The sequence below is a fragment of the Oncorhynchus mykiss genome, chromosome 2 (genome assembly GCF_013265735.2).
Source record: "Oncorhynchus mykiss isolate Arlee chromosome 2, USDA_OmykA_1.1, whole genome shotgun sequence".
NCBI lineage: Eukaryota > Metazoa > Chordata > Actinopteri > Salmoniformes > Salmonidae > Oncorhynchus > Oncorhynchus mykiss.
Window position 1 is genome coordinate 18,357,309 of NC_048566.1, and position 15,983 is coordinate 18,373,291.

Here is a 15,983-nt window from a genome sequence, read left to right on the forward strand (position 1 = left end):
GCAGAGCAGAACAGAGCAGAGCAGAGCAGAACAGAACAGAGCAGAACAGAGCAGAGCAGAACAGAGCAGAGCAGAGCAGAACAGAGCACAACAGAACAGAGCAGAACAGAACAGAGCAGAACAGAGCAGAACAGAACAGAGGAGAACAGAGCAGAGGAGAACAGAGCAGAACAGAGCAGAGCAGAGCAGAACAGAGCACAACAGAACAGAGCAGAACAGAACAGAGCAGAGCAGAACAGAGCAGAGGAGAACAGAGCAGAACAGAGCAGAACAGAGCAGAGCAGAACAGAGCACAACAGAACAGAGCAGAACAGAGCAGAACAGAACAGAGCAGAGCAGAATAGAGCAGAGGAGAACAGAGCAGAACAGAACAGAGCAGAGCAGGGTAGAATCTTGTGACCTGACCAGCTCAGAGTTCACCACTTCCTGTCGTCCCCCCCGGTCATAAGAGCTGTACTATGACAAGGGTTATTAACTCCTCCCTCTCTCTCTCTGTGTCTATTTCTGTTCGCCCCTCCTCAGTCCAGCCATCTCAACCACTATCAATGTATGCATTGTTTTATGTCATGTGTGTGTATGTGGACATACATACTGGAAATAAATCCCACCTCCCCTTGTCATGTGATGAAGCCCTATATTTCACACCACCATGTGTTATTACCATGTGTTATTATCATGTGTTATTACCATGTGTTATTACCATGTGTTATTACCATGCGTTATTACCATCAATCAATCAATCAATCAAATTTATTTTATATAGCCCTTCGTACATCAGCTGATATCTCAAAGTGCTGTACAGAAACCCAGCCTAAAACCCCAAACAGCAAGCAATGCAGGTGTAGAAGCACGGTGGCTAGGAAAAACTCCCTAGAAAGGCCAAAACCTAGGAAGAAACCTAGAGAGGAACCAGGCTATGTGGGGTGGCCAGTCCTCTTCTGGCTGTGCCGGGTGGAGATTATAACAAAACATGGTCAAGATGTTCAAATGTTCATAAATGACCAGCATGGTCGAATAATAATAAGGCAGAATAGTTGAAACTGGAGCAGCAGCACAGTCAGGTGGACTGGGGACAGCAAGGAGTAATCATGTCAGGTATTCCTGGGGCATGGTCCTAGGGCTCAGGTCCTCCGAGAGAGAGAAAGAAAGAGAGAATTAGAGAGCATATGTGTTATTACCAATCGTTATTATCATGTGTTATTACCATTTGTTATTGCCATTTGTTATTATCATGTGTTATTACCATGTGTTATTACCATGTGTTATTACCATGCATTATTACCATGTCTTAGTATCATGCGTTATTATCATGTGTTATTATCATGCGTTTGTACCATGTCTTAGTATCATGCGTTATTATCATGTGTTATTACCATGTGTTATTATCATGCGTTATTATCATGTGTTATTACCATGTGTTTGTACCATGTCTTAGTATCATGCGTTATTATCATGTGTTATTACCATGTGTTTGTACCATGTCTTAGTATCATGCGTTATTATCATGTGTTATTATCATGTGTTATTATCATGTGTTATTATCATGTGTTATTATCATGTGTTATTATCATGTGTTATTATCATGTGTTATTATCATGCGTTATTACCATGTGTTATTATCATGTGTTATTATCATGTGTTATTATCATGTGTTATTATCATGTGTTATTATCATGCGTTATTATCATGTGTTATTATCATGTGTTATTATCATGCGTTATTATCATGTGTTATTATCATGTGTTATTATCATGTGTTATTACCATGTGTTATTGCCATTTGTTATTATCATGCATTTCTACCATGTGTTATTATCATGCATTATTTCTACCATTAGATTTTGTGGCATAGAGAAAGTTCAGATATCAGACAGGGGAGGAGATATTAATAATACTCTGAGTAAAAGAGAATGTTTTGGGATTTTCACCCTCCAGACATTATTTCCTAAAGGACTTAATGATGAAATGTTATGTTGTGAATTTGAACATGAATTTTGTTCCTATTTCAGATTACTCTGATGTTTTTCGTACAATGTACCCAATGATTAATGAAAACTTGCTATGTCCTCATTGTGGTTTTACAGACGTGTTTAATACGTCTTATTTACACTCTTTATTCAAATAGTTATGAAATGCATATTGTTATATTTGGTAGCACTTATTTGTTTTTCCTTCGCCTCCAACCCCTTTCCATGCGTGGAACAGATGTGGGTGGGGCCAGGTCTACATAAGGGTGCTAATTTTAAGAAATTCACAAAAGTTCCTTTTTCCTTCATCTTGTTCAACTGTTGCCATGCACCTGCAAAAAAGATTACTCAGATGTGCGAGTGCCTTTTGAATTTTGAATTACCATGCATTATTACCATGTGTTATTACCATGTGTTATTATCATGTGTTATTATCATGTGTTATTATCATGTGTTATTATCATGCGTTATTATCATGCGTTATTATCATGTGTTATTACCATGTGTTATTATCATGCGTTATTATCATGTGTTATTATTATGCGTTTGTACCATGTGTTATTATCATGTGTTATTATTATGCGTTTGTACCATGTGTTTTTATCATGTGTTATTATTATGCGTTTGTACCATGTGTTATTACCATGTGTTATTACCATGTGTTATTATCATGCGTTATTATCATGCATTATTACCATGTGTTATTATCATGTGTTAATACCATGTGTTATTATCATGTGTTAGTACCATGTGTTATTATCATGTGTTATTACCATGTGTTATTACCATGTGTTATTATCATGTGTTAGTACCATGTGTTATTATCATGTGTTATTATCATGTGTTATTACCATGCATTATTACCATGTGTTAGTACCATGTGTTAGTACCATGTGTTATTATCATGTGTTATTACCATGTGTTATTACCATGTGTTATTATCATGTGTTAGTACCATGTGTTATTATCATGCATTTGTACCATGTGTTTTTACCATGTGTTATTATTATGTGTTATTATCATGTATTTGTACCATGTGTTATTATTATGTGTTATTATCATGCATTTGTACCATGTGTTTTTACCATGTGTTATTATCATGTGTTATTATCATGTATTTGTACCATGTGTTTTTACCATGTGTTATTATTATGTGTTATTATCATGCATTTGTACCATGTGTTTTTACCATGTGTTATTATCATGTGTTATTATCATGTATTTGTACCATGTGTTTTTACCATGTGTTATTATTATGTGTTATTATCATGCATTTGTACCATGTGTTTTTACCATGTGTTATTATCATGTGTTATTACCATGTGTTATTATCATGCATTTGTACCATGGGTTAGTATCATGTGTTATTATTATGCATTTGTACCATGTGTTAGTATCATGTGTTATTATTATGCGTTTGTACCATGTGTTATTATCATGTGTTATTATCATGTGTTATTATAATACTTTTGTACCATGTGTTAGTATCATGTGTTATTATTATGCATTTGTACCATGTGTTATTATCATGTGTTATTATCATGTGTTATTATCATGTGTTATTATTATGCGTTTGTATCATGTGTTATTATCATGTGTTCAGCATCTAACTAACCTCTCTGTCCCTTCCCCTACCCTCTCTCTCTCTCTCTCTCTCTCTCTCTCTCTCTCTCTCTCTCTCTCTCTCTCTCTCTCTCTCTCTTCCCCACCGCTCTCTCTCTCTCTTCCCCTACCCTCTCTCTCCCTCTCTCTCTCTCTCTCTCTCTCTTCCCTGCCTCTCTCTCTCCCGCCGCCTCTATCTCTCCCCCTACCCTCTATCTCTCTCTCTCTGTCTCTCTCTCTCTCTCTCTCTTCCCCACCTCTCTCTCTCTTCCCTGCCTCCCTCTCTCCCCCGACCTCTATCTCTCCCCTACCCTCTTTCTCTCTCCCTCTCTCTCTCTCTCTTCCCCACCTCTCTCTCTCTCTCTCTCTCTCTTCCCTGCCTCTCGCTCTCCCACCGCCTCTATCGCTCCCCTACCCTCTTATCTCTCTCTCTCTCCTTCTCTCTCTCTCTCTTTCTTGCCTCTCTCTCCCACCGCCTCTATCTCTCCCCTACCCTCTCTCTATCTCCTCCCCCTTCTCCCCACTCTCGCTCTCACTCCCCCCACCCCAACCCTCCAGTCTGCCAGTATCCGTGAGGAGCGAGGGGATGAGGTGGAGGTGGAGCTAACAGACAGCCAGAGGAAGCTGACCCTGTCCAGAGAGGAGGTCCAGAGGATGAATCCTCCCAGGTTCAGTAAGGTGGAGGACATGGCTGACCTCACCTGTCTCAACGAAGCCTCCGTCCTACACAACCTCAGAGAGAGATACTACTCTGGCTTGATATACGTCAGTGTACATTACACACACACACACGTGGGTGGGCACACACACACACACACACACACACACAGGACACAATAATACATAAACTCAAACTTGCACAGCATACAAGGGGGAAGTGAAAGTCAAAACAGATGTGTGTATGTACAGTATATACAGTTGAAGTCGGAAGTTTGCATCCACTTAGGTTGGAGTCATTAAAACTTGTTTGTCAACCACTTAATTGACATAATTTGAGTTAATTGGAGGTGTACCTGTGGATGTATTTCAAGGCCGACCTTCAAACTCAGTGCCTCTTTGCTTGACATCATGGGAAAATCAAAAGAAATTGTAGACCTCCACAAGTCTGGTTCATCCTTGGGAGCAATTTCCAAACGCCTGAAGGTACCATGTTCATCTTTACAAACAATAGTACGCAAACAAAAGTGCAAATCAATCCCAGAACAACAGCAAAGGACCTTGTGAAGATGCTGGAGGAAACAGGTACAAAAGTATCTATATCCACAGTAAAACCAGTCCTATATCGACATAACCTGAAAGGCCGCTCAGGGAAGAAGCCACTGCTCCAAAACCGCCATAAAAAAGCCAGACTACGGTTTGCCACTGCACATGGGGACAAAGATCGTACTTTTTGGAGAAATGTCCTCCGGTCTGATGAAACAAAAATAGAACTGTTTGGCCATAATGATCATGGTTATGTTTGGAGGAAAAATGGGGACGCTTGCAAGCCGAAGAACACCATCCCAACTGTGAAGCACGGGGGTGGCAGCATCATGTTGTGGGGGTGCTTTGCTGCAGGAGGGACTGGTGCACTTCACAAAATAGATGGCATCATGAGGAGGGGAAATTATGTGGATATATTGCAGCTACATCTCAAGAAGTTAAAGAAGTTAAAGCTTGGTCGCAAATGGGTCTACCAAATGGACAATGACCTCAAGCATACTTCCAAAGTTGTGACAAAATGGCTTAAGGACAACAAAGTTTTTTTATTTAACTAGGCAAGTCAGTTAAGAACAAATACTTATTTTCAATGACGGCCTAGGTAGGTTAAGTGGGTTAACTGCCTGTTCAGGGGCAGAATGACAGATTTAAACCTTGTCAGCTCAGGGATTTGAACTTGCTTCCGGTTACTTCCGGTTACTAGTCCAACGCTCTAACCACTAGGCTACCCTGCCGCCCCAAAATCAACGTATTGGAGTGGCAATCACAAATCCCTGACCTCAATTCTATATAAAATTTGTTGGCATTCCTGAAAAAGCGTGTGCGAGCAAGGAGGTCTACAAACCTGACTCAGCTACACCAGCTCTGTCCGGAGGAATGGACAAAAATTCACCCAACTTATTGTGGGAAGCTTGTGGAAGGCTACCCGAAACGTTTGATCCAGGTTAAACACTTTAAAGGCAATGCTACCAAATACTAATTGAGTGTATGTAAACTTTTGACCAACTGGGAATGTGATGAAAGAAATAAAAGCTGAAATAAATTATTATCTCTACTATTATTCTGACATTTCATATTCTTAAAATAAAGTGGTGATCCTAACTGACCTAAGACAGGGAATTTTTACTGTGATTAAATGTCAGGAACTGTGAAAAACTTTAAATGTATTTGGCTCCGGTGTATTAAACTTCCGACTTCAACTGTATAAGCACAAGATAAACACGTCACACCGTGTGTGTGTGTATATGTGTGTGCATGTGTGTGTGTGTGTGAGAATAGAAGTCCCCACAAGAATAGTAAACAAACAAACATTTGACCAACTGGGGACATTTTGTTAGTCCCCACAAGGTCAAATGCTATTTCTAGGGGGTTCAGGGTTCAGGTTAGAAATAGTGTTAGGGTTAGAATTAGGATTAGTGTTAGGAGCTAGGGTTAGTTTATGGGTTAGGGTTAGGAGTTAGGGTTAGTTTATGGGTTAGGGTTAGGAGCTAGGGTTAGTTTATGGGTTAGGAGTTAGGGTTAGTTTATGGGTTAGGAGTTAGGGTTAGTTTATGGGTAAGGGTTAGGAGTTAGGGTTAGTTTATGGGTTAGGGTTAGTAGTTAGGTTTAGTTTATGAGTTAGGGTGAGGAGCTAGGGTTAGTTTATGGGTTAGTGTTAGGAGCTTGGGTTAGTTTATGGGTTAGGGTTAGGAGCTAGGGTTAGTTTATGGGTAAGGGTTAGGAGCTAGGGTTAGTTTATGGGTTAGGGTTAGGAGTTAGGGTTAGTTTATGGGTTAGGGTTAGGAGTTAGGGTTAGTTTATGGGTTAGGGTTAGAAGTTAGGGTTAGTTTATGGGTAAGGGTTAGGAGTTAGGGTTAGTTTATGGGTTAGGGTTAGGAGCTAGGGTTAGTTTATGGGTAAGGGTTAGGAGTTAGGGTTAGTTAATGGGTTAGGGTTAGTTTATGGGTTAGGGTTAGGAGTTAGGGTTAGTTTATGGGTAAGTGTTAGGAGCTAGGGTTAGTTTATGGGTAAGGGTTAGGAGTTAGGGTTAGTTTATGGGTTAGGGTTAGTTTATGGGTAAGGGTTAGTAGTGAGGGTTAGTTTATGAGTTAGGGTTAGGAGCTAGGGTTAGTTTATGGGTTAGTGTTAGGAGTAAGGGTTAGTTTATGGGTTAGGGTTAGGAGCTAGGGTTAGTTTATGGGTTAGTGTTAGGAGCTAGGGTTAGTTTATGGGTTAGGGTTAGGAGCTAGGGTTAGTTTATGGGTTAGGGTTAGGAGTTAGGGTTAGTTTATGGGTTATGGTTAGGAGTTAGAGTTAGTTTATGGGTAAGGGTTAGGAGTTAGGGTTAGGAGTTAGGGTTAGTTTATGGGTAAGGGTTAGAAGTTAGGGTTAGTTTATTGGTAAGGGTTAGGAGCTAGGGTTAGTTTATGGGTTAGGGTTAGAAGTTAGGGTTAGTTTATGGGTAAGGGTTAGGAGTTAGGGTTAGTTTATGGGTTAGGGTTAGGAGCTAGGGTTAGTTTATGGGTAAGGGTTAGGAGTTAGGGTTAGTTAATGGGTTAGGGTTAGTTTATGGGTTAGGGTTAGGAGTTAGGGTTAGTTTATGGGTAAGTGTTAGGAGCTAGGGTTAGTTTATGGGTAAGGGTTAGGAGTTAGGGTTAGTTTATGGGTTAGGGTTAGTTTATGGGTAAGGGTTAGTAGTGAGGGTTAGTTTATGAGTTAGGGTTAGGAGCTAGGGTTAGTTTATGGGTTAGTGTTAGGAGTAAGGGTTAGTTTATGGGTTAGGGTTAGGAGCTAGGGTTAGTTTATGGGTTAGTGTTAGGAGCTAGGGTTAGTTTATGGGTTAGGGTTAGGAGCTAGGGTTAGTTTATGGGTTAGGGTTAGGAGTTAGGGTTAGTTTATGGGTTATGGTTAGGAGTTAGAGTTAGTTTATGGGTAAGGGTTAGGAGTTAGGGTTAGGGTTAGGAGTTAGGGTTAGTTTATGGGTAAGGGTTAGAAGTTAGGGTTAGTTTATGGGTAAGGGTTAGGAGTTATGGTTAGGTTATGGGTAAGGGTTAGTTTATGGGTAAGGGTTAGTTTTTGGGTAAGGGTTAGTTTATGGGTTAGGGTTAGGAGCTAGGGTTAGTTTATGGGTTAGGGTTAGGAGTTAGAGTTAGTTTATGGGTAAGGGTTAGGAGTTAGGGTTAGGGTTAGGAGTTAGGGTTAGTTTATGGGTAAGGGTTAGAAGTTAGGGTTAGTTTATGGGGAAGGGTTAGGAGTTATGGTTAGGTTATGGGTAAGGGTTAGTTTATGGGTAAGGGTTAGTTTTTGGGTAAGGGTTAGTTTATGGGTTAGGGTTAGGAGTTAGGGTTAGTTTATGGGTTAGGGTTAGGAGTTAGGGATAGTTTATGAGTTAGGGTTAGGAGCTAGGGTTAGTTTATGGGTTAGGGTTAGGAGTTAGGGTTAGTTTATGGGTTAGGGTTAGGAGTTAGAGTTAGTTTATGGGTAAGGGTTAGGAGTTAGGGTTAGGGTTAGGATTTAGGGTTAGTTTATGGGTAAGGGTTAGAAGTTAGGGTTAGTTTATGGGTAAGGGTTAGGAGTTATGGTTAGGTTATGGGTAAGGGTTAGTTTATGGGTAAGGGTTCGTTTTTGGGTAAGAGTTAGTTTATGGGTTAGGGTTAAGAGCTAGGGTTAGTTTATGGGTTAGGGTTAGGAGTTAGGGTTAGTTTATGGGTTAGGGTTAGGAGTTAGAGTTAGTTTATGGGTAAGGGTTAGGAGTTAGGGTTAGGGTTAGGAGTTAGGGTTAGTTTATGGGTAAGGGTTAGAAGTTAGGGTTAGTTTATGGGTAAGGGTTAGGAGTTATGGTTAGGTTATGGGTAAGGGTTAGTTTATGGGTAAGGGTTAGTTTTTGGGTAAGGGTTAGTTTATGGGTTAGGGTTAGGAGTTAGGGTTAGTTTTTGGGTTAGGGTTAGGAGTTAGGGATAGTTTATGAGTTAGGGTTAGGAGCTAGGGTTAGTTTATGGGTTAGTGTTAGGAGTAAGGGTTAGTTTATGGGTTAGGGTTAGGAGTTAGGGTTAGTTTATGGGTTAGGGTTAGGAGTTAGAGTTAGTTTATGGGTAAGGGTTAGGAGTTAGGGTTAGGGTTAGGAGTTAGGGTTAGTTTATGGGTAAGGGTTAGGAGCTAGGGTTAGTTTATGGGTAAGGGTTGTTTATGGGTAAGGGTTAGGAGTTAGGGTTAGTTCACGGGTAAGGGTTAGTTTATGGGTAAGTGTTAGGAGCTAGGGTTAGTTTATGGGTTAGGGTTAGGAGTTAGGGGTAGTTTATGGGTAAGGGCTAGGAGCTAGGGTTAGTTTATGGGTAAGGGTTAGGGTTAGGGTTAGTTTATGGGTTAGGGTTAGGAGCTAGGGTTAGTTTATGGGTTAGGGTTAGGAGCTAGGGTTAGTTTATGGGTTTAGGGTTAGGAGCTAGGGTTAGTTTATGGGTAAGGGTTAGGAGCTAGTGTTAGTTTATGGGTAAGGGTTAGGAGCTAGGGTTAGAGTTAGTTTATGGGTAAGGGTTAGTTTATGGGTTTAGGGTTAGGAGCTAGGGTTAGTTTATGGGTAAGGGTTAGGAGCTAGGTTTAGTTTATGGGTAAGGGTTAGGAGCTAGGGTTAGGGTTAGTTTATGGGTAAGGGTTAGGAGTTAGGGTTAGGGTTAGGAGTTAGGGTTCGTTTATGGGTAAGGGTTAGTAGTGAGGGTTAGTTTATGAGTTAGGGTTAGGAGCTAGGGTTAGTTTATGGGTTAGTGTTAGGAGTAAGGGTTAGTTTATGGGTTAGGGTTAGGAGCTAGGGTTAGTTTATGGGTTAGTGTTAGGAGCTAGGGTTAGTTTATGGGTTAGGGTTAGGAGCTAGGGTTAGTTTATGGGTTAGGGTTAGGAGTTAGGGTTAGTTTATGGGTTATGGTTAGGAGTTAGAGTTAGTTTATGGGTAAGGGTTAGGAGTTAGGGTTAGGAGTTAGGGTTAGTTTATGGGTAAGGGTTAGAAGTTAGGGTTAGTTTATTGGTAAGGGTTAGGAGCTAGGGTTAGTTTATGGGTTAGGGTTAGAAGTTAGGGTTAGTTTATGGGTAAGGGTTAGGAGTTAGGGTTAGTTTATGGGTTAGGGTTAGGAGCTAGGGTTAGTTTATGGGTAAGGGTTAGGAGTTAGGGTTAGTTAATGGGTTAGGGTTAGTTTATGGGTTAGGGTTAGGAGTTAGGGTTAGTTTATGGGTAAGTGTTAGGAGCTAGGGTTAGTTTATGGGTAAGGGTTAGGAGTTAGGGTTAGTTTATGGGTTAGGGTTAGTTTATGGGTAAGGGTTAGTAGTGAGGGTTAGTTTATGAGTTAGGGTTAGGAGCTAGGGTTAGTTTATGGGTTAGTGTTAGGAGTAAGGGTTAGTTTATGGGTTAGGGTTAGGAGCTAGGGTTAGTTTATGGGTTAGTGTTAGGAGCTAGGGTTAGTTTATGGGTTAGGGTTAGGAGCTAGGGTTAGTTTATGGGTTAGGGTTAGGAGTTAGGGTTAGTTTATGGGTTATGGTTAGGAGTTAGAGTTAGTTTATGGGTAAGGGTTAGGAGTTAGGGTTAGGGTTAGGAGTTAGGGTTAGTTTATGGGTAAGGGTTAGAAGTTAGGGTTAGTTTATGGGTAAGGGTTAGGAGTTATGGTTAGGTTATGGGTAAGGGTTAGTTTATGGGTAAGGGTTAGTTTTTGGGTAAGGGTTAGTTTATGGGTTAGGGTTAGGAGCTAGGGTTAGTTTATGGGTTAGGGTTAGGAGTTAGAGTTAGTTTATGGGTAAGGGTTAGGAGTTAGGGTTAGGGTTAGGAGTTAGGGTTAGTTTATGGGTAAGGGTTAGAAGTTAGGGTTAGTTTATGGGGAAGGGTTAGGAGTTATGGTTAGGTTATGGGTAAGGGTTAGTTTATGGGTAAGGGTTAGTTTTTGGGTAAGGGTTAGTTTATGGGTTAGGGTTAGGAGTTAGGGTTAGTTTATGGGTTAGGGTTAGGAGTTAGGGATAGTTTATGAGTTAGGGTTAGGAGCTAGGGTTAGTTTATGGGTTAGGGTTAGGAGTTAGGGTTAGTTTATGGGTTAGGGTTAGGAGTTAGAGTTAGTTTATGGGTAAGGGTTAGGAGTTAGGGTTAGGGTTAGGATTTAGGGTTAGTTTATGGGTAAGGGTTAGAAGTTAGGGTTAGTTTATGGGTAAGGGTTAGGAGTTATGGTTAGGTTATGGGTAAGGGTTAGTTTATGGGTAAGGGTTCGTTTTTGGGTAAGAGTTAGTTTATGGGTTAGGGTTAAGAGCTAGGGTTAGTTTATGGGTTAGGGTTAGGAGTTAGGGTTAGTTTATGGGTTAGGGTTAGGAGTTAGAGTTAGTTTATGGGTAAGGGTTAGGAGTTAGGGTTAGGGTTAGGAGTTAGGGTTAGTTTATGGGTAAGGGTTAGAAGTTAGGGTTAGTTTATGGGTAAGGGTTAGGAGTTATGGTTAGGTTATGGGTAAGGGTTAGTTTATGGGTAAGGGTTAGTTTTTGGGTAAGGGTTAGTTTATGGGTTAGGGTTAGGAGTTAGGGTTAGTTTTTGGGTTAGGGTTAGGAGTTAGGGATAGTTTATGAGTTAGGGTTAGGAGCTAGGGTTAGTTTATGGGTTAGTGTTAGGAGTAAGGGTTAGTTTATGGGTTAGGGTTAGGAGTTAGGGTTAGTTTATGGGTTAGGGTTAGGAGTTAGAGTTAGTTTATGGGTAAGGGTTAGGAGTTAGGGTTAGGGTTAGGAGTTAGGGTTAGTTTATGGGTAAGGGTTAGGAGCTAGGGTTAGTTTATGGGTAAGGGTTGTTTATGGGTAAGGGTTAGGAGTTAGGGTTAGTTCACGGGTAAGGGTTAGTTTATGGGTAAGTGTTAGGAGCTAGGGTTAGTTTATGGGTTAGGGTTAGGAGTTAGGGGTAGTTTATGGGTAAGGGCTAGGAGCTAGGGTTAGTTTATGGGTAAGGGTTAGGGTTAGGGTTAGTTTATGGGTTAGGGTTAGGAGCTAGGGTTAGTTTATGGGTTAGGGTTAGGAGCTAGGGTTAGTTTATGGGTTTAGGGTTAGGAGCTAGGGTTAGTTTATGGGTAAGGGTTAGGAGCTAGTGTTAGTTTATGGGTAAGGGTTAGGAGCTAGGGTTAGAGTTAGTTTATGGGTAAGGGTTAGTTTATGGGTTTAGGGTTAGGAGCTAGGGTTAGTTTATGGGTAAGGGTTAGGAGCTAGGTTTAGTTTATGGGTAAGGGTTAGGAGCTAGGGTTAGGGTTAGTTTATGGGTAAGGGTTAGGAGTTAGGGTTAGGGTTAGGAGTTAGGGTTCGTTTATGGGTAAGGGTTAGGAGCTAGGTTTAGTTTATGGGTAAGGGTTAGGAGCTAGGGTTAGAGTTAGTTTATGGGTAAGGGTTAGTTTATGGGTAAGGGTTAGGAGCTAGGGCTAGTTTATGGGTTTAGGGTTAGGAGCTAGGGTTAGTTTATGGGTTTAGGGTTAGGAGCTAGGGTTAAGGTTAGGTTTAAGGTTAGGGGTTATGGAAAAATGTATTTTGAATGGGACTGAATTGTGTGTCCCCACAAGGTTAGTTGTACAAGACTATGTTTGTGTGTGTGGTGTGTGTGTGTGTGGGGGGGGGGGTTACTCTGTAGAGAGAACTGTGACACCAGTGTAACTGATATAAGAGGAGGGGTTGTGTTACATCACAGTCGTTTATATAAGAGAGAGAAGGACGGAGGAGAAAGGAGAGCTGCATCTCCTGTTTCGTGACTATGAACCAATGAAGGGAGGGATGAGAGAGATAGGAAGAGGAAGAGAAATGGATAGAAAGGAAGATAGATAAGAAGAAAGAAAGATAAGTGTTGCGGAACTTTGATATGAAGAATGTGTCAGAAAAGGTTAGAATGTGACATAGTGAACTACACTTTGTATTGTATATCTATGTTAAGGTATTTGAAGGCTGTTTATGTTTATCTTATCTGCTTTAGAGAAAGAGAGATAGAGAGAAAATGGGGGATTTTGGTGGACAAGGCAGTATACTGACCCTCATATTTCAGTCCACCACACACACACACACACACACACACACACACACACACACACATACTGTATGTGTGGATTATCAGGGAAGGGTGTGAGAGGAGGTGGATGGTTAGGGGTGACCAGTCAGAATCCACAGAGTCATCTTGTTATCAGTACCGTTACACTGTTGCCTGCATATATCATTCATTAACCTGTGTTGTAGCACTAGCTGGTTGATTGATTATCCTGACAGCTATCTTTCTTTTTCATTACAAATGACTCCTTACACATTCAACCTGACCCTACTCATACTGTAGGTTAATGTGTCCTACTCATACTGTAGGTTAATGGGTCCTACTCATACTGTAGGTTAATGGGTCCTACTCATACTGTAGGTTAATGTGTCCTACTCATACTGTAGGTTAATGTGTCCTACTCATACTGTAGGTTAATGGGTCCTACTCATACTGTAGGTTAATGGGTCCTACTCATACTGTAGGTTAATGGGTCCTGCTCATACTGTAGGTTAATGTGTCCTACTCATACTGTAGGTTAATGTGTCCTACTCATACTGTAGGTTAATGGGCCCTACTCATACTGTAGGTTAATGGGCCCTACTCATACTGTAGGTTAATGGGCCCTACTCATACTGTAGGTTAATGGGTCCTACTCATACTGTAGGTTAATGGGTCCTACTCATACTGTAGGTTAATGGGTCCTGCTCATACTGTAGGTTAATGGGTCCTGCTCATACTGTAGGTTAATGTGTCCTACTCATACTGTAGGTTAATGTGTCCTACTCATACTGTAGGTTAATGGGTCCTGCTCATACTGTAGGTTAATGTGTCCTACTCATACTGTAGGTTAATGTGTCCTACTCATACTGTAGGTTAATGGGTCCTACTCATACTGTAGGTTAATGGGTCCTGCTCATACTGTAGGTTAATGTGTCCTACTCATACTGTAGGTTAATGTGTCCTACTCATACTGTAGGTTAATGGGTCCTGCTCATACTGTAGGTTAATGTGTCCTACTCATACTGTAGGTTAATGTGTCCTACTCATACTGTAGGTTAATGTGTCCTACTCATACTGTAGGTTAATGTGTCCTGCTCATACTGTAGGTTAATGGGTCCTGCTCATACTGTAGGTTAATGTGTCCTACTCATACTGTAGGTTAATGGGTCCTGCTCATACTGTAGGTTAATGTGTCCTACTCATACTGTAGGTTAATGTGTCCTACTCATACTGTAGGTTAATGGGTCCTACTCATACTGTAGGTTAATGGGTCCTGCTCATACTGTAGGTTAATGTGTCCTACTCATACTGTAGGTTAATGTGTCCTACTCATACTGTAGGTTAATGGGCCCTACTCATACTGTAGGTTAATGGGCCCTACTCATACTGTAGGTTAATGGGCCCTACTCATACTGTAGGTTAATGGGTCCTACTCATACTGTAGGTTAATGGGTCCTGCTCATACTGTAGGTTAATGTGTCCTACTCATACTGTAGGTTAATGTGTCCTACTCATACTGTAGGTTAATGGGTCCTACTCATACTGTAGGTTAATGTGTCCTACTCATACTGTAGGTTAATGGGTCCTACTCATACTGTAGGTTAATGGGTCCTACTCATACTGTAGGTTAATGGGTCCTACTCATACTGTAGGTTAATGGGCCCTACTCATACTGTAGGTTAATGTGTCCTACTCATACTGTAGGTTAATGGGTCCTACTCATACTGTAGGTTAATGGGTCCTGCTCATACTGTAGGTTAATGGGTCCTACTCATACTGTAGGTTAATGGGTCCTACTCATACTGTAGGTTAATGGGTCCTACTCATACTGTAGGTTAATGTGTCCTACTCATACTGTAGGTTAATGGGTCCTACTCATACTGTAGGTTAATGGGCCCTACTCATACTGTAGGTTAATGTGTCCTACTCATACTGTAGGTTAATGTGTCCTACTCATACTGTAGGTTAATGGGTCCTACTCATACTGTAGGTTAATGTGTCCTACTCATACTGTAGGTTAATGGGTCCTACTCATACTGTAGGTTAATGGGCCCTACTCATACTGTAGGTTAATGAGGGGAGAATGTTGGGTGGGATTGACCCTCCCTCTCCTAATGTAGCTGTTATATATAGGTGTGTGTGTGTGATATGACATTGCCTGGCTTAATGGCTGGGTCTAGGCATTGGGAGGGCATGGGTCATTGAGATTAAGCATGGTATTTTAGTTATCATTGAACTTTGTGTATATCTATCCTGGGTGTGTGTGTGTGTTTGCAGACATACTCGGGCCTGTTCTGTGTGGTGATCAACCCCTATAAGAACCTGCCCATCTACACAGAGTCTATAGTGGAGATGTACCGAGGGAAGAAACGCCATGAGATGCCCCCTCACATCTACGCTATATCAGAGGCTGCCTACCGCAGCATGCTACAAGGTAACCCTAACCCGTGACCTCTAACCTCTGACACCTTCACATCTACACATCTATATTTCCATATTTGCATTTTCATGGAACAGTTTATTTTCAATAATAATGTTTTAATTTCTCAAAATCATTGTCAGGTGGTTAATCATAAAAATATGAATTAAAATGATAAAACTCTAAAAGTAAAAATTATACTAATGCTGGACACATTGTGAGGCTACACCATGATCATTGGCTGCTAAATAGCCTAAATGAGCACATGGAACTCAGAGATGGCCATGCAGCCCAAAAACTGTCGAAAATATAATTCTGGTTCTTTCAATCACATTCATCAACAGTTGCAAGTCAGAAGTTTACACACACTTCGGCTGGAGTCATTAAAACTTGTTTTTCATCCACTCCACAAATTTTTTGTTAACAAACTATAGTTTTGGCGAGTCGGTTAGGACATCTACTTTGTGCATGACACAAGTCATTTTTCCAACAATTGTTTACAGACAGATTATTTCACTTATAATTCACTGTATCACAATTCCAGTGGGTCAGAAGTTTACATACACTAAGTTGACTGTGCCTTTAAACTGCTTGGAAAATTCCAGAAAATGATGTAATGGCTTTAGAAGCTTCTGATAGGCTAATTGACATCATTTGAGTCAATTGGAGTTGTAATTGTGGATGTATTTCAAGGCCTACCTTCAAACTCAGTGCCTCTTTGCTTGACAGCATGGGAAAATCAAAAGAAATCAGCCAATACCTCAGAAAGAAATTGTAGACCTCCACAAGTCTGGTTCATCCTTGGAAGCAAT

General features: G+C 40.9%; 1 protein-coding gene across 6 annotated transcripts in view; it reads left to right on the top strand.

The window, feature by feature from the left end:
• LOC110534321 (myosin-10-like) overlaps positions 1 to 15,983 on the top strand; it is an 83,948-nt gene that overhangs the window by 7,558 nt on the left and 60,407 nt on the right. For all 6 annotated transcript variants that reach the window (XM_036940351.1, XM_036940384.1, XM_036940353.1 and 3 more), the window contains exons 3-4: positions 4,127 to 4,333; positions 15,030 to 15,186. In XM_036940351.1, coding sequence (XP_036796246.1) covers positions 4,127 to 4,333; positions 15,030 to 15,186 — 364 coding nt within the window. The remainder of the gene's footprint in view (positions 1 to 4,126; positions 4,334 to 15,029; positions 15,187 to 15,983) is intronic.